The 27,975-nt window shown below is 46.4% G+C and overlaps 2 protein-coding genes across 7 annotated transcripts; one reads left to right on the forward strand and one right to left on the reverse strand.

Moving 5' to 3' along the window:
• Positions 1-3,871: 3,871 nt before the first annotated feature.
• Positions 3,872-20,686, reverse strand: tmod2 (tropomodulin 2). Of its 3 annotated transcripts, none has more exons than XM_060071775.1 (10): positions 20,528-20,686; positions 15,618-15,839; positions 13,155-13,311; positions 9,160-9,282; positions 8,771-8,842; positions 8,415-8,545; positions 8,223-8,330; positions 7,495-7,638; positions 6,903-7,047; positions 3,872-6,109 (listed from the first exon to the last, which is right to left on the reverse strand). In XM_060071775.1, the coding sequence occupies exons 2-10, from the start codon at positions 15,738-15,740 to the stop codon at positions 6,078-6,080; spliced, it is 1,035 nt and encodes a 344-aa protein (XP_059927758.1). In that variant the 5' UTR covers positions 15,741-15,839; positions 20,528-20,686; the 3' UTR covers positions 3,872-6,077. The 3 variants fall into 3 exon arrangements, with proteins under 3 accessions (XP_059927758.1, XP_059927757.1, XP_059927756.1); XM_060071774.1 differs by lacking the exons at positions 3,872-6,109; positions 20,528-20,686 and adding exons at positions 6,149-6,542; positions 20,157-20,458; XM_060071773.1 differs by lacking the exon at positions 3,872-6,109 and adding an exon at positions 6,150-6,542.
• leo1 (LEO1 homolog, Paf1/RNA polymerase II complex component) lies at positions 18,933-27,873 on the forward strand. Of its 4 annotated transcripts, none has more exons than XM_060071770.1 (15): positions 18,933-19,084; positions 21,537-21,616; positions 21,801-21,934; positions 22,023-22,549; positions 22,752-22,957; positions 23,059-23,175; positions 23,351-23,445; positions 23,913-24,061; positions 24,170-24,254; positions 24,651-24,745; positions 24,845-24,979; positions 25,370-25,505; positions 26,378-26,570; positions 27,285-27,379; positions 27,558-27,873. In XM_060071770.1, the coding sequence occupies exons 2-15, from the start codon at positions 21,559-21,561 to the stop codon at positions 27,684-27,686; spliced, it is 2,154 nt and encodes a 717-aa protein (XP_059927753.1). In that variant the 5' UTR covers positions 18,933-19,084; positions 21,537-21,558; the 3' UTR covers positions 27,687-27,873. The 4 variants fall into 4 exon arrangements, with proteins under 4 accessions (XP_059927753.1, XP_059927754.1, XP_059927755.1 ...); XM_060071771.1 differs by lacking the exon at positions 18,933-19,084 and adding an exon at positions 19,819-19,967 and having other exon boundaries at positions 23,059-23,169; XM_060071772.1 differs by lacking the exon at positions 18,933-19,084 and adding an exon at positions 19,819-19,967 and having other exon boundaries at positions 23,059-23,163.
• The last annotated feature ends 102 nt before the right edge of the window (positions 27,874-27,975 follow it).

The raw sequence follows: 27,975 nt of genomic DNA on the forward strand, positions 1-27,975 counted from the left end.
TGTAAACGTAATGTGAATAATTACCCCTGTAATTATACTTCCTCTATATTGATGTGGTGTCAAATTAAGCCATGGCAGTGTGATATTTGCCAAAATTGCATGTAAAAAACTAAATGAGAAAAAATGCTTCAACAATGTAACACTCTATGTGGTGTTAATGTGATTGTGATAATGTCAGTGTCTACGAATAATTGTTTAATTTCTTTGTAACAATAACCTCTGAAGTTTTCAATAGTTTTCCATAGTTTGTCATGAATGCATTTGAAATGAAGTAACCAAGACAGTAATTCATATTTTCCATCAAAGGATAGGCCTTAGCAAAAAAAGGCAAAATACAAATTAGAAGAAACCATGCTGTAGGCAGGGCATTCTAGTATGCTTCTAGTGTAGGCCTACATCTGCTAGCCATTACTATTTAGACAGAAAATATGTTTGACTCATAAAGATGATTTTGGAATCGTTCCGTTGCGGCTAACCCTCAGTTACCACGAATACACCAACCCCCGGAACAAATGTGATTGAACCTGCAATGATGTTGTTTATTTCCGTATCCTCCATGTGTGCGGTGCTCAGCATCTCCTCTGATGTAACCTGCGACCCGTGACCCACCCCCCGGAATCCCATTGGACGGTATTGAAGCGCTCAGATCCTGAGCCAAGTTAAATCAAACACTCACTCGGAGGTGTAGCTCAGCCTGTGTATATTTGAAGGCCTTCTGAGAGGAGGTGCGCTGTTTTCCATTAGGAGGATCTTGCATAACACCCCTAGCTGTCTGCCTGTGTCTGGAGAACGCCCGCCATGCTGTTGTGTGCCAAAAGAGCTCCACTCTCTCCACCTGAACACATCTGCATCCGGAAGAGACAAAAGTCTGTATTCTATGGGATGTACGTGTGTGTGTGTGTGTGTGTGTGTGTGTGTGTGTGTCTGTGTGTGTTAGCTTCACACCCTCAACTTTACCACCTTCATCCACAACACAAAGGGCCACAGATCTTGTTTTGATGAAAGGAGATGGGAGCCCCTGATGGAAAACATTTTTGAATATCATGTCATCTTATCGTATTTGAGAGTTTAGATTCAGATTGGAGATGGGGAACAGTGAGTTCCTAGGCATTGTATGAGAGCCAATGTTGAGGAGCCCAGGATAAGTGTTAAGCAATTATTTCCAATTCGCTTCATGACCAGTAGGGCCAATCACATCCCAGAGGAGCCCCATGAGGAAGCAGAACGCAGTGTCTGGTGGGGGTCAGGGTTAGCACTGTCAAGCTAGTGTTGGATAATGGATACTTGATCAGGTCCAAATCAGTTTATCTCTCCAACCACTATCCACTGGATAAATTCCCCTGAAGAGAATCTTCATAACGAATCTTAATTCACGCCAATAATGACCGAGGTACTTCTCTGTCTCTTATTGCCACCTCAATCTGTTGACTGCGCTGAGGTCAGAGATTGCCAGAGGTCTGATAGTGTGTCACGCATCAGGGTTAACATTGCACACTAATGACTCACTGGACGACTCTCGTTCAACTGTGAGAGGGGAGTGTAGCAGACCTGGTCAGGAACAAAGCAGCAGTGTGAGCAGTAATGGGCGGGCTGCTGCCAACAGCTCCATGCTGCCATGCAAAGTGACGTCGCTATGGACACAAACAGAAATTGTCTTTTTTTTTTTTTTACTTGGTTACCTATGGAAAAAGTGTTTTTCTTTCTTTCTTCTCATTTACCCTAAAACGCGTCAGGGCATGCCCACTGAGACACGCACATCTGTAAACCCCTGTCCGCTACTATTAATGACATCATGACGCCACCTCTCTTCATGTGAAGGCAGGTTTGTTTTTGGAAACAATCGCCAGTGATCTCATCCTGGTCCGCGTCACCACTTGGATGGATGGATTATTCTCATATCCTAACAAGCCAGGAGACAGAAGAACAGTTTGATTTATGCCTTGCTCAAATGGGTCAACGCCAGAGCGTCACTTAGGCCCTGCAGCCATATTTGATGATGCTGTTCATATGCTTGTATCAAACACGCTAGTAACTTATGGCAGACTCGCGGACCAGAGCCATAAATCTCTCCCTATAATACTACTTAGCTTACCCTGTTTTACGATCAAGCAGTTCCCCCTTTAACCTCTTGTACTCTTATCATCTGACTCATGTTGACGTCAAGTATAAAGCCGCTGAGGGGTCCGTTTTCCGATCTATTGTTTGACTGCATAAGTGGAACGGGCTCGAAGTATCTCTGGATGTAGATCCTCTTCCACGTTATGCTACTCTAATCACAGCCCAGAAAAGTTCCGCTTCCATGTGGTGAAATGTCACCCCCCCCTGTGCCTTGTATCCACAGATGTTTTACGTCTGCCGTTCCCAGTACTTGAGTGGAAATACTTCATTCCCCCCCACCACATCACACACACACACACCACGCCTCTTAATGCCGCTTTTCCACCGCACATGTAGCTCGACTCGACACGACTCGACACGACACGACTCGACACGGTAGCAGCACGGGTGCTTTTCCACCGCAAATAGTACCTCCTGGACGTGGGCGGGGTCGGCTGCGCGAAAGGGCCGTGACGTATTTGTGTACGCGACGCAAACAACACATACGCAACCCACACATGGACAGAACCCACATAACAACAATGGAGGACATCGATCGCATTACTATTATTAGCTGGCATGTTGAAGAAGTTGGAGAAGTGGAACATGTTGGCTGCGGCGCTGCTATGGATGTTACCAGCATGGTTGCCATGTCGCTCTCGTGACTTCGTCACACTCTCTGGCCAATCAGTCGCCGGCCGTCTGCCGACGTCACCTTTTAGCATCGGCTCAGCTCGCTTGGAACCTAGAGCGAGTAGGTACTAGAAAAAGCAGCCACTTCAGGTACCAGATACCATGGTACCGCGGTGGAAACGCAAAAAATGCGAGCTGAGTCGAGTCGTGTCGAGCTGGTACCATGCAGTGGAAAAGCGGCATTATGCCGCTTTTCCACCGCACATGTAGCTCGACTCGACACGACTCGACACGACACGACTCGACACGGTAGCAGCACGGGTGCTTTTCCACCGCAAATAGTACTTCCTGGACGTGGGCGGGGTCGGCTGCGCGAAAGGGCTGTGACGTATTTGTGTACGCGACGCAAACAAGGCCTACGCAACCCACACATGGACAGAACCCACATAACAACAATGGAGGACATCGATCACATTACTATTATTAGCTGGCATGTTGAAGAAGTTGGAGAAGTGGAACATGTTGGCTGCGGCGCTGCTATGGATGTTACCAGCATGGTTGCCATGTCGCTCTCGTGACTTCGTCACACTCTCTGGCCAATCAGTCGCCGGCCGTCTGCCGACGTCACCTTTTAGCATCGGCTCAGCTCGCTTGGAACCTAGAGCGAGGCGGTACTAGAAAAAGCAGCCACTTCAGGTACCAGATACCATGGTACCGCGGTGGAAACGCAAAAAATGCGAGCTGAGTCGAGTCGTGTCGAGTCGTGTCGAGCTGGTACCATGCAGTGGAAAAGCGGCATTAGTCTACTTTTACTGCTAGAGTTTTACAGCAGTGCTCGGCCCCAGGGAACTCGCATGGAGTCATGCATTACCTCATCACCCTGGCATGTGGAGGGAAATTAAATGCAAAAAAAGAAACATCACAGAAACTGGATTTGAGGTAATAACCACATACCTATCCCAACGTTTTTGTTTCAGTCGACCATCCCCTGCCAGCATTCCATGAGACGGAGCTTCTAGTTGTTAAAATAGTCTTGTTATACCGTCACGATAACAGGCTGAAGTCATGCTTACAATTGTTATTTTTTTATGCTTCCAAAATACGAATACTGTAGTGAGTGAAAATAGTCTGTCACAAAGAATATGTAAAAACATTTATTGTTGAGGAAGTCTTGAGTATTTGACAGTGCCTTGTCCCTGTATATTTCACAATGGTACATCTCCACTCAAGTATAGTCTGATGTGGGTTTTTGAAAAGGTACAAAAGAAAATTAATAAAACAGCAGGGATTTATTGAAATTTGTTTTAAATCTGAAATGGCATAATACAATAGTAATACATGAGATCACAGGATATTAACAATGTAGGGGGGAGAGGCATTCCATTTAATCCATCAGCAAAGCACAGCGATGTGAAAACAAAAATAAAACAAAAAGAAATCGGACAAAACAAAAACATGGAGTTCATGGAGGAAAGAACAAGTCGATAAAAAAACCTAAAACAAAGCACTGAACACAGCCAGGGCCACGGGTGCCTCGAGGAATGCAAAGACAAATTAAGATACATTGGTCAATGGAATTATGTGATCACATCGAGTGGAGGTTTTCATGCCAACGTGTTGTTCCTTATTATAGACGATTACATGATGTAACCAGTTTCAAGTTACCTCTGCGTTAGTATACCTACGGCGACTGCTGTGCTTGTCGCAGGTGAGTTAGTTAATCCAGAGTGACGCTTCACTGCACAAATCCTGCCGAGTGGGTGTATGGGAATGTGCGTGTGTGTGTGCGTGTGTGTGTGTGTGCATAAGGTGTGATCAAGGCTCAAACTCATGTGGGACAATTACCTCACAAATATAAATGTGTTTTGCCGCATCACAATTTAAACTCTCCTTTTAAACATTTTTGCTATGTACAAAGATGGTTCAGATCAAACAAACGAACAAATTGGGTGACGGTGGTGTACTAGCTAACAATGATCCGGTATAACCGACAAATCCAGAATACAACTGCTTTCAACCCAAAAGGATTCTTCCCCTACCAGCTGACTGAATCTCACCAAGCAGACACAGGTTCTATCAGAGGTCCAGTATGGTTCCATTAAGTGCTGTATATGTTAGTCTTTGGCATTGTGAAGCAGCAGAGAAGCCAGTAAAATGAGTACAGACGGTGAAGACAGCAATATCAGGTAGATGTTTCTTCTGAATAGAACGTGTTACACCTTCCAGGATTAACCGTTTGATTCCTTTTAGATTTCAGACCAGGATGGTGTTGCTATTTACTATTCACTGCCATACGGCAGAAATTAGGACCAATATGGTACAAGCGGCATCAAAACAAGTTTTTTGTTCCAGTAGTGGTAAAACAGCTAACATGTTAATTCCGATGCATTTCAAATCATGTTGTTGAACCCAATTTTTCCATGATCATACAGTAGGTTTACATGAAGTCAAGGATTAGCGTCAGTTTAGCAATATAAGGAACACATACAGTCACATATACCAGCTCAAAACCTAATGGTGTATCCATTAGCCATTATTGTCCATTAGCCATTCAGGTCCCTTCCAAATCCACTGCAACCACTCACCTTGCTATCAACCTTGTTACCTACAAAGCCAGTACCACTCATCCAATGGGCAATCCTTGGACAGAACAAGGCCTGTGTTACATGGATGATGGACAATTTTGTCAATGGATGACCATGAGGATTGGGAGCAGGCTAGCTGCCACAGCCAAGTCAAAACCATTTGCTAAGGCTCACCAGTATGTAGTTCAACATGCTGGCCTGACTTGGCCTGCCTCTGCTTTGCTTGCACATATGAACCACAGAGACGTTGGCGGTAGAAAAGCTCAGCTAACACAAAGTAAGTCTGACGTGGAAGATCTATGGCGCCCCCAATGGAAGCATTGGGTGGTACAGTTACTACTATAATTTAGATCATGGTTACAAGTTACACGTGCCCTTACTTGGTTATTATGACCGTGTAGTTCAACGCGCTCATGGTACAGTATAAAAAGAAACTAAACATAAAGTTGAACCGGAAAAAACAACTCGAACATGAGTCTGTACAGATATAGGCTCACGAAGGGACAAATTAGCAACCAAAATGGAATGACTAAAAACTACAGCGGTAACATAACAATAAAAATGAGAATGAGCTTAAGTTTACAGGAGAGGGCGATTCCAGTTATTTCCCTTCTGCTCAGATGTTGGTTCTGGTCGACGCCTTGCTCCATGGTTTGGCACAAGACTTAAAATTCCACACAGTGAGATGAGACCAGGGAATTGGCTGAAAGTATTCCACATGGTGAGATGAGACGCTAGGATTGGCCGGGAGACCGTCCGCCCCTACTGGTCCCCTTCCACTCGCCTCCTGCGGACTGAACAAGCAGAGAGGTTGGTTTAAACGAAGAGCACAACGTGGGATGAAAACCCAACGAGATGGATGGCAGAGACAGCAGCAGAGGAGAAAGACCACCAGAAGAGGTATATACGAAAACACATGCTTCTCCTTTAAGGAACACGGCCCATTGGGTCGCGATCACATCTCCGCGTGGGTCATTAAACTAAGCATCCACTAGACGGATCAAACACCCGTCATGAAGGGGCTATGGTTAGTGTGCACGGGAGTTAAGCTTCAAGATCACACAGTGTCAGAACCCTGGTGGTTAAAGTCAAGGCAGTGCGCACACTCCTGTTGAACGCTGTGAACACACTGACAGGTGAATCAGAAGGCATCGGTGCACACACGCCGGATCACACTCATGCCCAACCACCAGACCTGTGCTACGGCAGCTCTGAGAGGACAAGGGGCTAGAGTAGGAAGGAGAAGAAGAGGTGGGGGCGGGGGTCAGGCTGGAGGTTCTTTTGCCCTCAACATATGCATTGAATGTCTAAAATATACATTTATGATGCATAATATATATATTCCGAAGGGTACTTCACTGTTGCATCCACTATCCACCTCTTAAAATCGACCATCTAACAATTGAACAACACAGCAACGGATCATTAAACACTAGTCAGATGGAAAAACACCGTCAGTACTGTTTGAAACATTGGAACCCATAATATAACCTGGCTATTGACTGCTGACGTAAGCGGACCAATCAAAGTGATGGACCATGAACCACAGCCCACCTTGACCCCTACCTTGACCCCTACGTCACGTACCCAAGTCGTTGTTCTTGGTGATGGCCGCGGCAGCTCTGGCCCGTGGCCCCTGCTGGCAGAAGTGGTAGCCAAACTTGATGACGTTGTGGTTCTCTTCCAACATCTTGGCTATCTCCATCTCTACCGTAGTGCCCAGCTGCTGCCTCTGGAAGGACACAAAGTGAAAACACTGCGGTGAGGACGAGCACCTTACATGGCTCACTGCGCGGTCGACCAGGGGTCGCTTTGTCTCTGGCGAAGCCGGCTCCTTTTCCCCAGGTACCATCGCAACACTAAAGGGCTGATTATGTTTCCACTTCCCTTGCGGACCCTCCTTGCGTCCACCGCAAGGGCCTGACGTGCGCCTCACAGAAATTGTAACCTTGTGTCTAGGAGACTTAGCAGCAAGGGTCGTGATTGGTCCACTCACTAAAACCCGACACCGAACCAAAACAGTGAAGCCGTTTCGGTTCTGTGTGAGTGTTTGGTTCTGCTGGAGGCCTTGGGGGGGTTTGGATGGTTTGTGATTTCCATGCATCTTGTGAACAATGCAGAAGCCCTCACAACAGATCAATAATGCAATGCTGCGGGCATTAAAGTGCCGAGGAGCTACCTGGTTGTCGATCTTGATCTCTGTGAGAGTGTCGTTGTCTCTCAACGCGTCCACCAGTGCCTGCACTCCGACGCCGGTGATGAAGTTAGTCTCCAGGTTCAAGCTGACCAGCGCCTTGTTTTCCCGCAGCATCTCTCCGAAGGCCTGCCACCAGGAGGGAGAAGAGAAAGAGAGTCAGCACAAAAAGTGGGAAAACACCAGTGATGGGAATAACAGTGTTATAAATAGCGGCGTTACTAACGGCGTTACTTTTTTCCCTCCAAGGAATTAGAGGAACGAGTGTATTTGTGAAATGCACATTATGCCCTGGACAAAGTGCCTCTCCACGTCAAGTATTTCAAACATCTTTCAACGTTGCATGCATTCCATGCTTCCGTGCATGCACGTACATGCACATGTATTTCAAGTTCTGTTAAAGAGGGGTGGGGTCCAAATTATTTGACACATTTGAGCATTTAAAAATGTACTTTAAAGTAACGCAATAGTTACTTTTCACAGTAACTAGTTACTTAATAATAATAATAATTTGTATCTGAGTAACTAATTTAGTTACTTTTTGGGAGAAGTAACTAATAACTAACTAATTCCTTTTTTAAACTAACGACGCCCAACACTGGAAACACACAAATGAAAGGAATCCAGACTTTCTACACCCTGGCCTCTGAGGCGGGTGAGGTTGGCTCCCAGTTTGACGTCACTTCTCAAGAAACCAACGCTCTTTCTCTTACCACAGCTATGGGGTCGTTACTCCGTGTGGCTGCTAGGCTGAACTTCTTGACATGGGTGTTGTGCTCCATGGCTTTGGCGAACTCTTTCAGAGTAGGGATGGGAACGTTCTGGAAGAAAAAATAATGAGTGAGTTGGAGTGGGACGAGTGACGACTGACACCAAGGAGAGGGTGTGAGGTTGCGAGTGTGTACCTTGATGTTGTTGAGGTTGACCTCTGTGAGGGAGGGGTCGTTGCTCTTTATCCGCTGCAGGGTGTCCTCCACGTTGGTGGGGTTGGGGGGCTCGTCAAAGACGGGGACCATCTTCTCCCCTTTAATGACATCTAGAAGAACACACACACACACACACACACACACACACACACACACACACACACACACACACACACACACACACACACACACACACACACACACACACACACACACACACACACACACACACACACACACACACTTAAGGCACCCTGACAGTTTGAAGACTGTTTCTAGTGTAGTGGATCTTTTGTGGGGGGGGGGGGGGGGGGGGGGGGGGGTGTTGTGCTTACTACTGAAGCCTTCCTTGCAGGTCCCGTCGTACGTCTGAGTGCTGGTGACCAACGTATGAACCCCCAAAATTGCTGGAAAAAATAAGAAAAAAGAAATGACTCAATCCGTACGCCGGTTGTTAATAGCAAAGTCATTCTCCTGCTGACTGATTCCCTCTCCCTCTCTCTCTTACACCGGCGAACGGATTGGAGGTAAGAGAAAGAAGCCTGTGTTTTACTGTCCTGACCGCCACTGTCCAGATAAAAAGATCCTTTCTCTCCCGGAACAGTGCTCTGCTTTGATTACAAAAACGAACTTTTGCATATGTGTGTGTGTGTGCGTGTGCTTGTGTATGAGACCCACGGGGCCAGCTATTGGAACAAGTCCAAGTTTAAGCGTTAGTGTTTACCTGCGAGGTCGCACAGCTCTGTGTCCGTGGCGCTGGACAGAGCTTCTTCTAGCTCCGGGTCAAGGGTCGTGACTTCCTGCTGCAGGGACTCAATGGGCCTCTGCTTGGGGACAAACACCTTTCCTGTGGAGGACAAAACGAGGGCCGTGAGTCACCCCGGTACACTGCAGTGACTGCGTTTATATTGCGCTTTAATGCAAAGCGCTTTACAATATTGTCTAACATTCACAGATTCATGCACAGACCGACGGCGGTGTCAGCCATGCAAGGCGATCCAGGGTGAGCCAGCTCGTCGGGAGTGCTTAGGGTTAGGTGCCTTGCTCAGGGACACCTCGACACTCGAGCTAGGAGGAGCATGGGATCGAACTAGCAACCTTGCGGTTATCAACCAATCCGCCCTACTTCCTCAGAGCTACTGCCACCCCCGACGAGGGGGAATCAAAATAAGAACGTGAATAGACGAAACGCAACGGCGATTCTGTCAGCCTCAGTCAGTATTTTTAGTGTCAGAATCTGTCGGCTGGTTTCACTTAGCTTTTTGGCAGTGTCTTCATTCCCACACTCAAGGGAGGTTACCAGGTCATGGGATCACATGACTATGTGCGTGAGCACATGTGTTTGTGTGCTTGTCTGTATGTTGCACAGGGACAGAATGAACCCATAACTGATACCGGAGATATCGTTTTGACGCTGGCCGAGAACAAAAGTTTGTCCCTGGTTTGTCTTGTTCGGCAGGTCCTGAGAGCCATCGCAACTCGGAGTCACTGTACTGTACTTCCTGTTCCCGTCTCAAGTTGTATAGTATTTATAGAATTGTGATGTTTTTCTTTAACAGATTATAGGGCTTTGGCTGTGAAGCTGCTTGTCCACCCATCCCACATATCAAGTCTACAATAAGGACTCCCTAACTATAATGTTGGCAGTAAGGAAGTAAGATAAGATGCAGTTCTTCCACTACTGTGTGAGACGGGGGAAAACCCTGGACATCAGGAGATACAGTCGCTAAAGGTCACATTAAGTCAAGGTCAGGACAGGTACTTTAGAGCCCATGCCCCCATGTTAGTCGGAGCTCAGGGCAGTCACGGAGAAAGGCCCCTGGTAAGGAGCTTAGCCATCTTACAGCTGTCGTCAACACGGTTCAGAATGGAGGGGAACGTATCCATCAACTCCTCCCGTCGGTCGATAACCAGTCTCTTAGTTTGTTTAATGCCATTTTGCATAGCCAATGGATGAAAGCTTTTTATCCATTGTGTGTTGGGTCTCATCGTGGTTTACATGAAGGGATTTATCATTGTGCCTTCCATTGGATAGTAGCCAAACATTCACTTCACCAGTCAGAATATATACAGGGAACATCCAACAATGGACCATTTTAACATGCTTATTCCTCATTTCACCCCAGCACATCTATTGGTGGAGCACATGGAAACAAATGAGGGCTACAATGACTCTTATCCGTTTTGAGTTTGCTGGCTTCCGACTTTCCAGCTGGGCCTTAACAACATCTCACCCAGCTGGAGAACTTTTTAACAGTCCCGGAGGACTGGCCCGGCCGACCATGCCGAGCTACACGCACAAGCCATGACTTCCCCGGCCCCCCCCCCCCCCGCCCCCCCCAACAACATGGCATCACCATGGTAACCTCTTGGTACCTCTTGGAACGAAGACAGAGAAAGCAGGAGTGAAGGAAGTCACGGGACAATGGCTGGAAACTAAACGTATCTGGTGGGGCCACCAGCGCTTGGGCTGATAAAGCAAGTATAAGCCCTCTCTCCCTCTCCCTCTCCCTCTCCCTCTCTCCCTCTCTCTCTCCCCCTCCCCCTCCCTCTCAGAGTAATCATGCTAGTCTCCGGGGGGCGGCCCTGGCATTTCCTGAAGCCATTAGACAGTAAATACAGTGATCAGGCCGTATCCGGGGCCGCTCCGGACGGACATTCATCGCCCCAGCAGCAAGGAAGAAAAATCCCCAGAAGACCAAGACCACTGGGTGTAGTCGTCTAGGGGTGCCCCAAGAATAGGGCACGGGGTAAATTATGGACAACATTAAAAGGAGTGGGCTACATTATTCTCAGTGGAGATTGGCTTGTAGAACAACAACAATGCGATCCGTCATGGCTGCCCTCAGCAGTGTCAGAAGTAAAAAACCCTTAAACCAAGTGAGAAGAGTCTATGTTTCCCACCCTGTTCAAAGTCTCAAGGAAAGCCCGACAAAAAAGAAAGCCAAGGCGACTGAGAAATGAGTTTGTGTGTGAATCGATCAAATACCGTCTCTCAAGTTCACCCAAGGGTGGGTGGGTGGATGGGGCTGTGTGCGCGTGCGTGTGTGTATGTGATTATAGGGGCAGCAGTCACACCCGCTCCTGTTTGCTAAAGAAACTTGACTGTCTTATCGGCCTTGTTTGAACTGCAAGTATACTGGAACTTAACTCTGGGTTGCATTGGACACGTTCCTCTGAGCTCAGCAACCACAGCATTACCTTAACCTCTGCCAGTGGAAACCAGACAGAAAGGGCTTGGTGACATGTGACCAAACAGGTATGGGCTGCAGGAGACGACGACTCGTTGTTGGGGAATCCAAAGTGACTTAACCTGAAACCGCCTGTCAATATAGCGTGTCTCCGGTTAATTAAACTACAGCCACTTCATTTCAATGGGCATCTGCCGTCAAGAACACAAACTTGTGTGGAGGTTTGACCACACACAAATACATTTGCATGTATAATGAAGGTGGATAAAGAGATCATTTAGTAGCTAGTTCCTTTATGTTATGTCTTCAGCGTATATTTGTATGCAAGTAAGAAATTACTGTTAATTGGAAAACAAATCTTTTCTATTTCCCATTTATGGACACTTCACTGGAAACCTTGATTCTTTACAGTTTGGGCTCAACCACCACCCAACAAACATGCAATATCTGCACGGCTGTAATCTCTACAAGAGTGTGTGTGTTTCTCCTGACACATAACTCATCATCAGCAGGAGGTAAGCGAAACAAGAGGAGGAAGAAAGAATCCACCACATTCCTCAGGGAAAGCACATTCATTTAGGGCTACGACACACACACACACACACTCACTCACTCCTGCCCTTTCACTGGCCCACTGAAGTCAGGCTGAATAGAGTCCAACAACATAGTAGTCAGAACAGCACTAAACTAATCTGCATGGAAATGCATGACACATGTCGCACGCACCCTATTGAAGGACCTTCCTGCTGCAAGCAAATCATTAACAGAACCACAGCGGCTAATTAGGTGCGGTCCTAAATGTTCAGTCCGTTTAGATTTAGTCTCCGGAAATTCAACCGCAAGGACGCACTCAGAGACCTCCAGGGTCCATACAGCCTGCGTCCTCGTGTGCAAAGGTAGAGAACCGGAAAACAACAAAAGTGTTTCCGCCAACCAGGTGTCTACATGGGATTTGGGTACGTAAAATCGAAATTTCCATGCGGCTCTCATGATCGACTGCCTTTGAGCTGCTATTCAAATGCGTTGGGTCTCTCTGTAAATGGTAAGCCTTAATCTGCCGGGAGGATGCTGGGCTGCTACTGGGCCGCTGAGGATCCTTGGTAAACAGATAAGAAGATCTGGAGCAGGGGTCAGCCCTGCTCCCAGAGTGGTAAAACACAGGTTCCCACGCCAGCACCACTATGTTGACAAGGATTTGGAACCATGATGCCCCTTGCTTTGCTGTCTCTCCTAAACTCCTGTTCCCTGGATGAACAACCCGGTTCTCCTTGGATTGCAGGTCTTGGCGAGCAACACACAGCAAAGCATTGGAGACAAGTCTGTTGCGAGTAGGTCAAAGGCTGAAATGAAAGCAATTGGATAGCCCTGAGGCATGCTGAAGGTATTCTCTCACACACACAGACACGCAACAGTAAATAGGCACACACACACACCAAGTAGCCAATGATTTAAGAAGAACACATAAGCAAGACGCACACACTCTGACACACACACTCTCTGACACACACACACACACACACACACACACCTTTCCTCTCGCCGGTGAAGGGCACCACGTCGTCCCGGTCCTTGTACTCCATGGCCTCCTTCTCCAGGTAGGTGAGGAGCCCGTCGCGGTCAAAGTTCCCCGTGGCCTTCTTCCCGGTCTGGTCCTTTTGCCGCATGCTGGCTGGCAGCAGTGCGTTCTGAAGCACAGTAGTTCATTGCAAACATTACATTCAGGGCATTTTGCAGACGCTTTCATCCAAAGTGACTTACCATAAGTACATTTGTCATAAGAAAGTGAAACAATATATTGCACTCAGTACAATAACGATGTTCATAGAATCAAGTGCAGGTTCCCCATATACAACAAAGATAAGATAAGATGCTACATAACTAAGTACTATAACTAAATACGACATACAATAAGTGCATACATTAAGTGCGCCGACATGAAGGCCAAGGGTCTTTATACATTGAACACCAAATTGATGGTTGGGATCTTAATAAATCAAAATAATTACATATGATGGTGCTAAATGAGACGGTACACTTGATGCGAGACAGCAACATTAGTTGTGTTCGCACCAAGGTCGATGTTTTTTTACAGCTGTAGTCAGCGAATCAATCAGTATAAACCAATCACAATCATGCATCTTTGTCCTAGCCACCAATCCCCATCGTTCCTGTACATGTTTAGGACATGGCTGATGTAACATAAGGTTTCTCAACCCACAATCTTCCATAGCGGTAAACTGCGTTCACAGACCTATAACAACCCATCTTGTATGCATTCAACATTCATCTAGATAGCAGTCGGTGGGCTACAAGCCCATGTTTACCTGCACTGTGGTATATGAATATAGGTTGCTTTAGAGATAACATAATCGTGTACAGGTGTAAAAATTAAAACTTATATTCTGTAAATAAAAAACATAAAACGTGCTCTGCGGGAACACTGAATAACAGACATTTTAAGACAAGACAACCTTCTGCCTATAACGTTTATACAATGCGCAGTGTGTTTTATAAAGCAAGGAATGAGTTCTATGCCAGGGGGTACAATTGAGAGAGACCAAAATAAGGCATTTCGTCTCACTTTGGCTGTTGGAATGGAACAGGATGACCAACCACCCTGTTCCATTCACAAACAAACAACACGTCGCTTATATCAGCACTCACCCTGTGAACAGGACAGACTATGAGTCAATCTTCAACAACACTCTTTTGTCCTTCCTTTCTTTATTCATCCACATGTCTATGATCCCACGTCGTCTGCGATAGGGTGCCTCTCCCCCCCCCCCCTGAGGCCTGCAGTCCCTGGGTGTGTTGTCATGGAAGGCTCTAATGATACACCGTGTGGCTGTACAGTCTGAGCGTACGCTGTCCCAACACGTTTAATTGCCAAATTATTGTCGTGTAGTTTAAAAGGTTTGTTTTATCTCGATGTGCTTGGATCGCCCGGCGATGTTATACAAGTCTTGAGTGAGGCAGTGAGGTTAAACTATTACTCTTTTGAGATAGACATTGCAGTCAGTATGATAGGGCTGTATGATGAGCTTCCTTATATAGAAAACGTCATTTAGGCCTCTGCAATTAGGCAGTTACATTAAAATCAAAGTACAAACCGTTACATCTCAGTGATTGCTAAATTATTATTGTTGTTTCTTATATAAATTTGATTCAATCAATATTCTCATCTGTAATTTTAGATAAAAGAATCGTGCTGGCTGTTGCTTTGCATGAATGACTCCACTGTGTGTGAATGTGTATTAACCCTAAAAGTACATTTGAAACGCAGTGTTTATGTGATGTACATGGGGTGCACCAATGACACTTTTTCTCAGAACAAGTACAGGTATTAACAATTGGGTACTCTCCGATACCGAATACCAATACTTAATAATACCAGTTTAAAGAGCTAGTGAACCCACTGTTTCAGCGGGTATTGAGCGGGTAACACTTTGGAGATCTTAAAAAAATCTGTTTTTGGCTGAGAGTTTAAGGAAAGAAAGGGGCGTGTTGTCGACATGGTTACGGACCATGGCAACTTTGTGATACTTTTTTTAGTACATTCCTTGTGCATGAGCAATATAATGAGCGTTTTTTTTTTCCGTTTTTTTTTTTTTATAAATGGGACACACCGTAGCGATATTCTATAGGTGCTTGGGAATCATAACAGAGATTCACCAGCCAAACACACACCAGCGGTTTACAATAGGTTTCCAAAAACGTAAGCAAAACTTTCTCTCGGACGCCGCAGTCATCCGCTGCCCAGACAGATCTCCACGCGTCCACACAAACAACGCCACCTGCGCCCCTTGGTGAGAACGTCTGAGTGCCTCGGGAAAGGCACTCAGAGGTCACGAAAAGAACACAGACTGCGGTCGCAGCGGAGAGGTCCTCCTGCGCAGGCCTACAGTACTACAGTCCTAATGACCCGACAGTATGATGACCACGTCGCTATGGTCATCAAGGTGCAGCACTACAGTGCGCTCCAGCCCCTTACCTCTGGATCCATATCTTCCAGGGCCGTCTCCAGCTGCTTCAGCTCCTCAGCCGACAGGTTGTTGAGGATCTCATCCTCGTCGAGGTCCTTGTATTTGCCCAGGTCCTTCTTGTACAACGCCATGGCTGTGTGGACGGCGAGCTACACGCTCCTGATGCACGGCAGAAGGGGAACAGCTCCTCAAGGCTCAGCGCTGAGTAGAGTGGAGGTGCTAGCCGGAACCTGGAGAGAACCCACAGCAGAGTGATGAAGAGACACCAGGAGAGATAAACACGATGTTGGACTTTGAAGTAACCAATTTGAATTAAACAACGTTCTGTTGCAGCCCACCGAAAAGGAAAAACAATACAGGGTTTGATTCAGCTCCAATCGCAGAACACTGAAAAGTCTCACACACATACGACAAGAGAGCAGCAGCTTTCTCACACTGACAAACACTCACACTCATCATGTCGATCCCCCACAAACTGCACATGAGATCTGTGCATGTATATGAAACTTCTTAACCTTCCCTGAAGGGAGGGGGGGTTATTGATAAACTAATGGAAGACTCAAAGTTTAAGTGCTAGGATGTAATATAAAGCAAGTGGTCTGGTTATTTAGTTAGGAGGCCGCAGTGCCTTTGCCTCTGCCACATCATAGCAGGAACATGATCTCATCACCTTTCAGATGACACACACACACACACACACACACACACACACACACACACACACACACACACACACACACACACACACACACACACACACACACACACACACACACACACACACACACACACACACACACACACACACACACACACACAGTGTGTGTATCAGCCAGGAGACGTTATCGTACATGACGACAATAGCGCAGTATCAAGTGCAGTAGCTGGGTCCGTCCAGAGGGAGTTCCCTGCAAGCTCAGTGGCTTTCCTGGTATTATCTGAGTCTGTTGTACTGTTCAGGCAGCAGCAGTGCACCTCTCGCCCCCCCCCCCCCCCCCCCCCCCTCCCCCCTCCCGTCTGTGTCACACAGGGTCGTTTCTTCACCACAGTGTGCCAGTATTGACGGTTATTGCTGCGTGGTGCCATGACGACCATGGCTCAGTCCTCAGCGGTGGCTGGTGTCTGGGCACCGGTAGACTCAAATGTCAGTGCTGATGTACTCATCAAAGCATATGATCGTGATGGTGAAACCAATAAGCCTTATCCTCCTGGAGGTCTCTGTGCACACAGCACACCGCAAGAATCAGCAAACCCCGGGATGGTTGAGTTCAAAAGTGCTCTGTATTCAAAAGAGGACTGGATGGAGGCCATGGACACTGCGAAGACATGCCAAAGCAAAGACATAAATTAATTTATTTGATTATAGAGCATCCATTCATTTTGTGTTGGGGTCTTGTGTTCATGGGATGGTAGGGTGTTAGGGTCATGACTCGGGCCTTGTGTTTATGAGGGGATGCGTTTATGAGGGGAATGGGGATGCGTTTATGCGAGGGTCTTCTCTAGTTTGTGGAAGGTCTTGCTGGATTGTTATGATGAAATACTAATAGGAATCATCCGACACATCCAAGAGGGTGCTACCCCGCCATTGCTTTAAACATAAAACATTTACATCACTGGCTAGCAAGAGATGACTTCCTTTAAGAACTACTATCTCAGCAGCCATTTGTCTAGTCTGGTACTGAGGAAGAGCCTTAAAGCCATGCTATACTACAGGCATACATAAATAACTAAACGCTCTTATGAAACCCTATTTTTTTTTAAATATATACAGGCTAGTGTGCTGTCATCATCGACAAAGTAACTTCTCCATGGGACAGGGATGACTCTTCACTATTCAGGCTGTAATAGTAGACAATCATGTTGATGGTAATGAAAAAAACAAAAAAACAACTAGACCGTAGCAGGATGCATTAGCCAGATCTTATTGATCCCTACGATCAAATAAGCTTGTGAGAGTAGTAGAACACTTGAAGATTCCTGTTATAGAAAAGCAGAGTAGCAAAGTCTTTTCAGCTGAACGAGAGAGCATCCAACACAGTAGCTCAGTGACTCGTCTAAACATCTCTGAAGTTACTCCAGAGGGTTGCACGTTGTCACACAAATCATGACATACTGCACGTCACGTGTTCAACCTGGGACATTTCAGACACTGGTAAGCATTTTTATGTGTTACATCTTCTTTGTTTATTATTTAAAGTCACAGCAAAAAGGTCAAAAAGGTCCATAAGGGGATTAAAAGTTAATACACATAAAGTTAAGCGCGTAAAAGGATAAAGTCACCAACACAATCCCTTCCTCTCCTAATCCTTTCTGGACAACCAAAGGATTGCCAGAAATATTAAGTAGCTTGACTCTCTCTCTTTCCAGTCTTCAGCTGACCCATAGTAGACTTATACACTGCACTGGTCGAGTTCCCTCCCCATTGACTAACCACTTCAAGAATATATCGTGGCTTCACAGTCACAATGAGTTATTCATGACCAACCCCACTTCCCTCGTAGCAGTAATTATTGTTGCATTTCCAAATCGTGTTATCATACAGCTGTGCTACTCGGAGGCCATGGGAGAAGCTGTGGTAGGAACAGGAAACAGTAGAGCGTGTACAGTTACTACAGGATAGGAATCTATTCAGAGTGACCCAGCTTGGTGGCCCATTGGGACACCATCCCATCTCCATCCCTCCTAGTCTCCTCCCCTCGATGTTCCCCTGGCTCCCATCTCTCATCTCTCAGCTGACCCATCATCCTCATCGTATTAAAGCGGGACATGGCTCTGCAACGCTGCATGGTCATCCTAGGCCAGATCGGGTGTTTCGCCTCCGACTCCCACTGAGGCTGGCCTACAGCGAGGGCTGGCATCATTGTCCGCCCATGAAGGTGGGTGACGGCAGGTTGTTGGCATATGGCATTGAGCACATCATGGATCACATATCCACCACCCTTGCTGATCTATGAATAATACATGAGGTGGCTTGCCTAGCCATACAGATTTTGTGTTGAAAATAAAACGTAAAACATAAGTCTACACCAGTGACGATGAATATGATGAGTCCCTTCACTTAAATCTTATTAAGATAAACAAGGCAAAAGTCCAATTCATAGTTTAACTTTTAATTCATCGCATGTCCAGCGCGCCCCTCTTCTCTCGTCACTACTCTACTCCCCTCCTCTCTGAACTCCCCTCCTACCCTCCTCTCCAGAGGTGACTTGGGAAAGACTGCAGGCAAGACGGTGATTGGAAACAGATGGAAGAAGGGAGTGGAAGGCATCAACACTATTAGTGGGGGATTCTAATGCAATACAAAACCACAAAAAACAACTCTAATGCAATACAAAACCACAAAGCCATTGTCACATGCAGAAATAACACTATTTTTACTCCATAATGTACATTCCTGATTATAACATCGTGGATATGCCATCTTCCTTGCATTGACATGTCTAGTTGGGATATTTTGGATCCACCAATAGTAAATGTAAGTATAGTTACCCTAACTTTAACTTTCTTATTCTATTTCGAAGCCTACTCTCCGTGGTTACAAGCGGGAGGAATGGTCAGACGAGGCGCAGTGTGTTTTTTCAAACAAACAAACAGCTCCTTAATGTTATTTTTGGCATCCTTCTCCAAACCCTTCCTCAGAACCCCTTCTACAATGAGTAATGCGGTCGCAGTTCTCGGTCGAAACTCAGCGGTTGGTGTGCAGTAGGTCACTCGCACCTCCCTGGACTACTAACGATATAAACTGCTGCAAAGACGTCATTATCACCAACATTGTTGGTTCTTGTTACATGAGAGCAAAACGCAGCAACATATGTTAGTGGAACCTGTTGTGTACAGTGACACTGTACACCAGCATGGCATAGTTGACACTCAAACAATGATCTCTGCACAGATGTCCAGTCAGCAAATACATAGATAATATCATGCAGTTCAAGAGTAGTATAGGATACCTGGCTGTTGGCCAAGGGGGGGGGGGGAAAGAAAATCACCCGTCCCTAAACAATCGTGGCCACATTCTATTCTTTGAGCCACGGACCACACCCTTCATTCACTATTGCGCACTGCTGTGTAAACTATCCTTATCGTTAACGTAACGTTACCGATTTCCACACACTATGTAATTCACAAGAACCTTGTTGAGTCACTGGAAGTAGTACACATGAACAATGGCCAAATGACGATGAGTCAAGAGAATATCACAGAAACCCTATCCCTGTAAGAATGTCCACCTCATTGTAGCTGAAGACGTAAGTTAAGTCAATATCATTCAACCAAATCCAAAACGAACAAACAAGAGTAATAAGGACATGGTCTGAAACATTAATATTCAGACTTATCGTGTTAATACGCTTCATAAAGTAAGTAACGTAACTAATCGAAATATAGATAAACATCAACACATCTGTACACATGGACAATTACATGTTTGGGTGGGGACGCATGCACACGCAAGGGGTCGGAGAAAAACACATTAGTCTTCCTAGTGTGATTTTTGACTTGTAACATGGATCTAGTATAACAAGATGGGGATTGGGGAAACTACTTACATTAATTTAATTTTAGCCCATAGACCAGCTCCGATGTCTGCAGGATTGAGCCAACCTTAACTATACCCTCATCACACACTGAGAAATATCTTAGCTTGGTTTGGCTAGAGGTGTTATCTTACGGCGGTTCGAGGGGATTCACATGCTATTCGTAGTCCCATCGATTGATGTGAAATACACTGATGTATCCCAGTGTTCCCAGGGACTCAATTCGAGGTTATCGTTAGCAGTTTAGCTCCGCCAACTAGCTAGAAAGCGCAAGTGTCTGCAAGTGACAGCTTGCTAGTTTATTGACAAAGTAGCGTGATGTAAATTACAATAATTGCGGAAATAAAAAAATAACCGAAAACCAAGATAACTTATTTGCTTACCTATAGATAATGGGAGCCGACAAATAGTTCCAAATAATCCCAATCTCACCAATGAACGTTTACTTTCTCACTCGTACCAAGGGCGGTAACACAGGAAGACAGAACCACAGTTTTTCGCTGAATGACGGAGAAGTTAACCAATCGTTACATATTAAAAGTTGTCCCGCCTCTTTTGGTTGAATGACCAATAGGCTGAAAGTCTCTGGTCTCTGGGAGGGGCTTTTGGCACGACCAATTCGTTCTGGGCAGAGCCTGATCTGGGCAGTGGGTCCACGCACGTAATCGATGGTAAACTCTCCAGGAATGGACTACAATACTTTGATTTCTTTGTTAATAACAATTTACCTGAATCAAACAGAACAGTTTGGCGCATCTATTTGTGATGGTTGTTATTTATAATGTCGATTATGGTTATGCAAAGGACAATACAACATATTTCGATTTATTTTCTCACTTCTCATGAATTTTAATTTTATAATTTGCTTTCGATAATCATTAAACGATAAGATATTTATGAGGCTTATTGACCCCTTCCGTAAATGAATTGGTGGGCCAACCAAGTTGAATTTCTTGAATGTAGGATTTTATGTATGCCAGTAGTTTTGATTTTATGCCTCGATATATGGCTAGATTTAAGTAATTAGGTAAATTATTTAAACGATGGAAATCGTAAGTGTTCATAGGTCAACAAATTGTATCATAATGTTTTGTATTTATAACATTTCGGATTTGATTGTATTCAGCTCAGAAAAATAAATATACATTTATATGCATATATGTATGTATAGCCCTGCCTGTGTGTATATTGAGTGTTTATGAGGCTCTTCATGTCCAATATTTTCCTTTTTGTTTGCTGGTTATTTTAAAAATAGCAAAGATTATTGAATTTGGCAAAATTAATACGGTAGTTTGAATGGTGTTGCCCCCCTGTGGCTGAAAACATTATTACACAGATGCTTGAACTAGGAAACAAAACTTGTAAATAAGTCTTTCTGCTTCCGGTTTACAGCGATTTCTTTCTATTGGGAGAAATGGCGGACATGGACGAATTATTCGGGAGTGATGGAGATAGTGACAATGAACAACGAGGTAATACATTTTTTTAATATTAACTTATGATTTTGGAATTGTTCATGCACATGACTGATTGTGTATACGAAATGGCCAACATTTCCCCTGCGCCGACAACATTTTGTCCGTGTGCCGTAGAGTTTCCTATGTTGTGGCAACGTTATGCGAATGGTCTCTAATCGTTTACTGTTGCGTCTTTAAGAGTCTGGGTCGGGCTCCGGTTCGGACTCTGACAACGAAAGACCTCGGTCCGCCAGCAACGCCTCTGGCAGCGGCAGCGATAGTGACAGGGGACGGCCAGACGAAGAAGAAGGGGGGAAAGCTAATATGAACCAGGTTGGTAACGTGCACTTGTTTTGGTTTTTACAACCCCATCCGTGGATACAACAACGCCTTTGCCTTAACAAATCTTCTGCCATGCTAGGAGCTCTTTGGAGATGACAGCGAAGACGAGCGACCCAGCGTACACAGTGGCAGTGGCAACCCGTCGGAGCACTCGGGGAACCGTTCCGACGCCTCGATGCACTCCGGCGCGGAGGACAACGAGCATTCTGATGCTGAAAGGCACAGCGGCTCGGACGTTGGCCGCCGGGACGAAGAGGATGATGACGAAGATGCTGGGCATCGATCAGATGCCGGGAGTCCTGCCGGGAGTCCTGCCGGGAGTCCTGCCGGGAGTCCTGCCGGGAGTCCTGCCGGGAGTGCTGCCGGGAGTGCTGCTGGAAGTGCCGCTGGGAGTGCCGCTGGGAGTCCGGCTGGAAGTGCCCCTGGCAGTCCGGCTGGAAGTGCCCCTGGCAGTCCCGCTGGGAGTCCTGCTGGGAGCCCTCCTGGAAGTCCTGCTGGTAGCGCAGTGTCCGGGGCAGGGAGTGCTCGTTCAGGGTCTCCCCGCTCAGTGACCCCCCGCTCAGGGAGTCCGCGGTCAGGAAGGGGGAGTGCCCACTCTGATAGGAGGTAGGTCCAATTGCTGCCATAGTTTCTAGACATGTGGATTCTGTGAGGGGACAGACAGACAATCCACAGTATGGTCATTTGATTAGTAACGCATAATAACCAAACAACCAGTGGTTGACTGCCATTTCGTCTCAAATTGGACGCATTGTCCACCATTTATAGCTCAAAGTTTAACGTTATTTTCGAATCTCTGTCATTCTAGCATTCACAGTGATCCAGGAACGCCCCAATCAGGGCCTGGCACCCCTCATTCCGTGGAAGGTTCCGGCAGAGAGAACCATTCGGATGACGAGAAGTGGGAAGGCGGGGCAAAAAGTGATCAATCAGAGGATGAGGAGGAGAAACGTCCACGTTCTGATGAAGAGCGGGAGAACTCTGACGATGAGGCACCCAGACACAGGAAGTCAGGTATATTCTGACATGTTGACACTGAATTAGCTACTATATTATACTTATTTATGCAAGTTTTTTACACATTATACATAATTACTTTTGATTTGTTCCCCCAGAATCAGCAAAGGGCAGTGATAGCGAAGATGACTTCCTCAGACAGAAAGCCAAGAAAAAGCCGGCCTCCGATTCAGATTCAGACAGTGATGTTGGTGCAAGAAAAAGTAAAAGTAAAAGTCAGTGTGTATATCTATCTATCTATCTATATCAATATGCATCAAATTATCAATCTATCCAACTTGAAACTGGTTGTTACCGCAATGAACATATTTTCGTTCTGGTCGTATCACTCATATTTTTTTACAACGTAAATATTCGGTCAACATTGTCTCGTTCACCCTCCTTCTCCAGCTAAGAAGCCTGCAGCAGACGACCTGTTCGGGGAGGCGGATGACATCTCCTCAGACAGCGACGCAGAGAAGCCCCCGACTCCAGGCCAGCCCATGGTACTGTGATTTCCCTTCTTTAAGAACAGGACCACGTGTCATGTATTTGAAGGACTCTTTCCTCGCTAAACGTTTTTAAACAAATATGCCCGTCTTATGCCTGCCTTTTTCCCGGCATGGTCCACCTGTTACACTGACCGAGCTATACAATACACCGGCTGGATTTCGCACCCCAATTTACCCTCTCAGACCCTACATATATGGGGGTTTCATTTTCATGCAAATGCGATTAGGCGGTTTCGTGGCCTACTCTAATGAACCCAGTAAGCCGGCTCTGTGACGAAGGTGTATTATACCCCCCTCGGTTTTACACAGGCAAGAGAGTGAACTTGCAGGGTGTACCAATCCGCGACCGTACCGGATCGGCAGTGTAAAAACGCCTGAATGGATGATTCCGGTTGACTCCGTTGGCCGTCGGGACAGTTTTCAGTTTTTCATCCGTCTTTGTTCTCTTCTGTGTGTCCCAGGACAACGAGGAGGGGATGGAGGGCGACCGTCACGAGGAAGAGACCGTCCCGGAGACCCGCATTGAGGTGGAGATCCCCAAAGTCAGCACAGACCTGGGCTCAGACCTCTACTTCGTCAAGCTGCCCAACTTCCTGTCTGTGGAGCCCAGGTCAGAATCGATTTTTTGGCAAGAAAGTAGAAAGTCGTTGAACCCTCTTTGCTTGCTTTGCTGTTCGACAATGTCACCGCAGCGGCCCTGTCGCCTTTTCTCTTGCAGACCCTTTGATCCACAGTACTATGAAGACGAGTTTGAGGACGAGGAGATGTTGGATGAAGAGGGTCGAACCAGGCTCAAGCTTAAGGTATGCAGTGGGCTTGAGGAAAGGACTCTTGCGTCATGTGAGAATACGATTCGAAAACCCCCAAAACATCCATTCAATGTAGCCACGTGTCAGATTAGGCCCCTCCCAGTTAGTAGGCAGGAGCCTTTCTCAATTGAAAATAACATAATACCAGCGATACCGCTGTCAAATGTAACTGGCCACGTAACTGTGACGATAACTAGCACTGCTCGGCCGCCTGGGTTCCGTGAGTTGGAGGGTTCGGGAGGGTGGGATAGTATGATTATTGTACACAACTACACGGGAACAGCCAGCCAAGAATTTTTGAAAGTAGAATATATCAGTTGGATGTGATTATCATTTTTTTTCGAACACTTTTGCATTAACCATTTTTGTCGCTCTGTCCCTCCGCCGCAGGTGGAGAACACCATTCGGTGGAGGGTGAAGCGCGACGAGGAGGGGAACGAGATTAAAGAGAGCAACGCTCGCATTGTCAAATGGTCCGATGGCAGGTGAGTGACGTTGTGCGTGCGTGCGTGCTGCTTATCGAGGCGGGTGAATGGAGCACGGTCCATCGTGCTTACAGCAGGGTTTGTGTTCCCCTTTCGCAGCATGTCCCTGCATCTTGGCAACGAGGTGTTTGACGTCTACAAAGCGCCCCTCCAGGGAGACCACAACCACCTGTTCATCCGGCAGGGCACCGGGCTGCAGGGGCAAGCGGTGTTCAAGACCAAGCTCACGTTCAGGTGCCTCCTTCCCCCGCTCCGCCTCCCACACTGGGAGCCTGGAGCCACGCGGTTACCGTGGTTTCAGGAATACATTTGCTATTTGGAAACGCAAACATAGAAAGACATATCGGACCATTTACTTTATTTAACTTTATTTATGCATACCGTTTTATTTGGCCTACCTTTGCACTAGTCAGAACTATTTTGCACTATTTAGAATTTATTTATTGTAAATATTACTAATTTATTTAGTTTGACCTAACTTGATGCTTTTATACACATTGGGTTAGAGAAAAACGCAATTTTGATTCCTCTATTTGTCTTGCACATTTGTTGGAATTGACACTAAAGCTTTTGAATGCGTGTCTTTACTCCTGTCTCTCTCTCTCTCTCTCTCTCTCCTACCAGGCCCCACTCCACAGACAGCGCCACCCACAGGAAGATGACCCTCTCTCTGGCCGACCGCTGCTCCAAGACCCAGAAGATCCGGATCCTGCCCATGGCGGGTCGCGACCCTGAGTCCCAGCGCAGCGAGATGATCAAGGTAGGGGTCATAGGTCAACGCAAACCTTGCCACCCGCAACGACTGGAGCTTCTAGAAAACCTGTTTTACGCTGAATTTACAGTATTCTAAAATTGATTTATTATGACCATAGTGACTGCAACCTATTTATGTCAGTGGGTCATTTCAGTTAAAAAAGGATAAAATGCTGTCATCAATTTCTTGGAGAAATGTTTATTTTTAATGAAAACTCAGTTTAATCTAAGTCAACCTGTGTGAACTTTTAACATAGCCTACAACCTGCATGATATAACTTTTATACTAGAGTTATAGACTACAGACAATAATATCTGAAAAACGCCACATCACCAGAACTCTTCTCTATCAATCTTTTTAATCTGGTTCACTCTCACCACGCCCACCAGGGTAGGAAAATTATTTTGGAACTGTGAACGCTATAACTGACACAACCCGAGCCCATAGGGGCTGCTCGTGGTCAATCACACACACCGTGCAGCGTCGATAAAGAAGGCGCTGTGCTCATTGATTGATTGTGATTTTTTTCAAATATGCAAGAAAAACATTGGCAGAAACAAAATCAAGTATCTTTTTCCCTTTTTTCTTAACACATTTGAGAAGGAGTGGGAAGAAGCATACAGTTGTTTAAACCCACCCCCTTTCTTTAAATCATACAACTATAAGAAACGACAACCCGTTTCCTTTAGTTAAATTAAACATGCTATCAATGCAATTATTACCTGAAAATAATTATCTTACTAAAGTTGTCCACTTGGAAGCACCAAACATATTTTCGAAAGCTGAAGTATAAACGGTGCATAATATATAGTATACCTACTGATACACATGTACACATATGTGCATTAACGCCTGCTGCCTCGGTTGGGCGGGCGCAGAAAGAGGAGGAGCGTCTGCGCGCCTCCATCCGCCGCGAGTCCCAGCAGCGCCGCATGCGGGAGAAGCAGCACCAGCGCGGGCTGAGCAGCAGCTACCTGGAGCCCGACCGCTACGACGACGACGACGACGGCGAGGAGGCCGTGAGCCTGGCCGCCATCAAGAGCAAGTACAAGGGCGGCGGAGCCCTGCGAGGTGGGTGGCGTAGGAGGACGTGGCGCTGCGTGGTGTGAGGGGCGTAGGAGGACGTGGCGCTGCGTGGTGTGAGGGGCGTAGGAGGACGTAGGAGGACGTAGCGCTGCGTGGTGTGAGGGGCGTAGGAGGACGTAGCGCTGCGCGGTGTGTAGGGCGGAACGGTTAATCGAATTCAAACCGACAGCCGCATGCAAAAGAACGTGATGTGTGAATCGCACAGGCTGCGATTATTGAGTGCTGCGAACAAATAGGCCGAGTTGGTTCGGGCCTCATTGAGCGCAGCCGCTGGCTGGATCACGCTTGTGAGAAAACCGGAGCTGCCCTCTGAGAGGAGACCAGGAAGACCGCAGAAGACGCGGGGGGAGGCTTAGATTCCACCGACGGCCCAGAACCGCTCTGTCTGAAGAGGGCGTTTAAGATTAGATAAAACTTTATTAATCCCCGGCAGGAGAAATTTGTTTGACGATTATGACGAGTCAGACAGGCGCCTTCCTTTGGGAGAGGAATAATTCCGGCCTGGAGAAACTAAACTAGGATGAGGATGATGACTACCGGGCGATGGACGAAGGGTCCTAGCGTTCTCCCTGCTTTCTCACTCGATCACTCGATCACTCGATCACTCACTCGATCACTCACTCGATCACTCTCTCACTCACTCGATCACTCTCTCACTCACTCGATCACTCACTCTTTTTCGATTGTCTCCCCTTCCAGAGGAGCGAGCGAGGATCTACTCTTCCAGCGAAGAAGGCTCGGACGATGACAAGGCCCAGAGGCTGATGAAGGCCAAGAAACTGGACAGTGACGAGGTGTGTGTCCCCCCCCCTCCCCACCTCCCCCTCCCGATGAATCCAAGATGTTCCTTTTTTGTAGGATGCACACATCAAGGCCCTTGGCTTGCATTTTAATTATTTATCGTTGCATATACTCAATCCAACTTTAGACAAAGTTGGATTTACTAATATGGTAAAAATGCGCTTCTTTCAGGAGGGCGAGGCTTCGACGAAGAGGAAGGCAGAGGATGAGGATGATGAGGAGGACGAGGAGGCCCCCGCAAAGAAGGCCAAGAAGTATGTGATCAGCGACGAAGACGATGACGAAGATGACGACGAATAAGCAGCATTCTTTTTTAAGCATTCCACTGTATTATCAGTGATTCATATGTGAGGCGTCAGACTGCCACATTTTGTATTATACGTTTATTTTTTAATTGTGTGTGTGCACATGCATTCATGTGCGAATGTGTCTACTGTACATTGTTCTTTACCTTGGCGATGTGGTTAATAAAGAATAGATGAACCAATGTCCAGTTTCACCTTCTCTTTTAATGTTGTCGATGTGGGGATATCAGAGCACAAAACATCGTCCAGCAGGTGGCAGACGTGTGCCACATCAGCATGCTCGC

The sequence above is a fragment of the Gadus macrocephalus genome, chromosome 14 (genome assembly GCF_031168955.1).
Source record: "Gadus macrocephalus chromosome 14, ASM3116895v1".
Taxonomy (NCBI): Eukaryota; Metazoa; Chordata; class Actinopteri; order Gadiformes; family Gadidae; genus Gadus; species Gadus macrocephalus.

What these genes read in the sequence shown, in the direction of transcription:
- tmod2 (XM_060071774.1), bottom strand. Translation starts at nt 15,740, where the DNA reads ATGGCGTTGTACAAGAAGGACCTGGGCAAATACAAGGACCTCGACGAG. An exon ending in CTGCAAGGAAGGCTTCAGTA is followed by an intron (nt 8,546 to 8,770) that starts GTAAGCACAACA and finishes GTGTTCTTCTAG; the next exon opens with ATGTCATTAAAGGGGAGAAG. An exon ending in AGATCAAGATCGACAACCAG is followed by an intron (nt 7,048 to 7,494) that starts GTAGCTCCTCGG and finishes GTGTCCTTCCAG; the next exon opens with AGGCAGCAGCTGGGCACTAC.
- leo1 (XM_060071770.1), top strand. Translation starts at nt 21,559, where the DNA reads ATGGCGGACATGGACGAATTATTCGGGAGTGATGGAGATAGTGACAAT. An exon ending in TTCCTGTCTGTGGAGCCCAG is followed by an intron (nt 24,062 to 24,169) that starts GTCAGAATCGAT and finishes TTTCTCTTGCAG; the next exon opens with ACCCTTTGATCCACAGTACT. An exon ending in AAGACCAAGCTCACGTTCAG is followed by an intron (nt 24,980 to 25,369) that starts GTGCCTCCTTCC and finishes CTCTCCTACCAG; the next exon opens with GCCCCACTCCACAGACAGCG.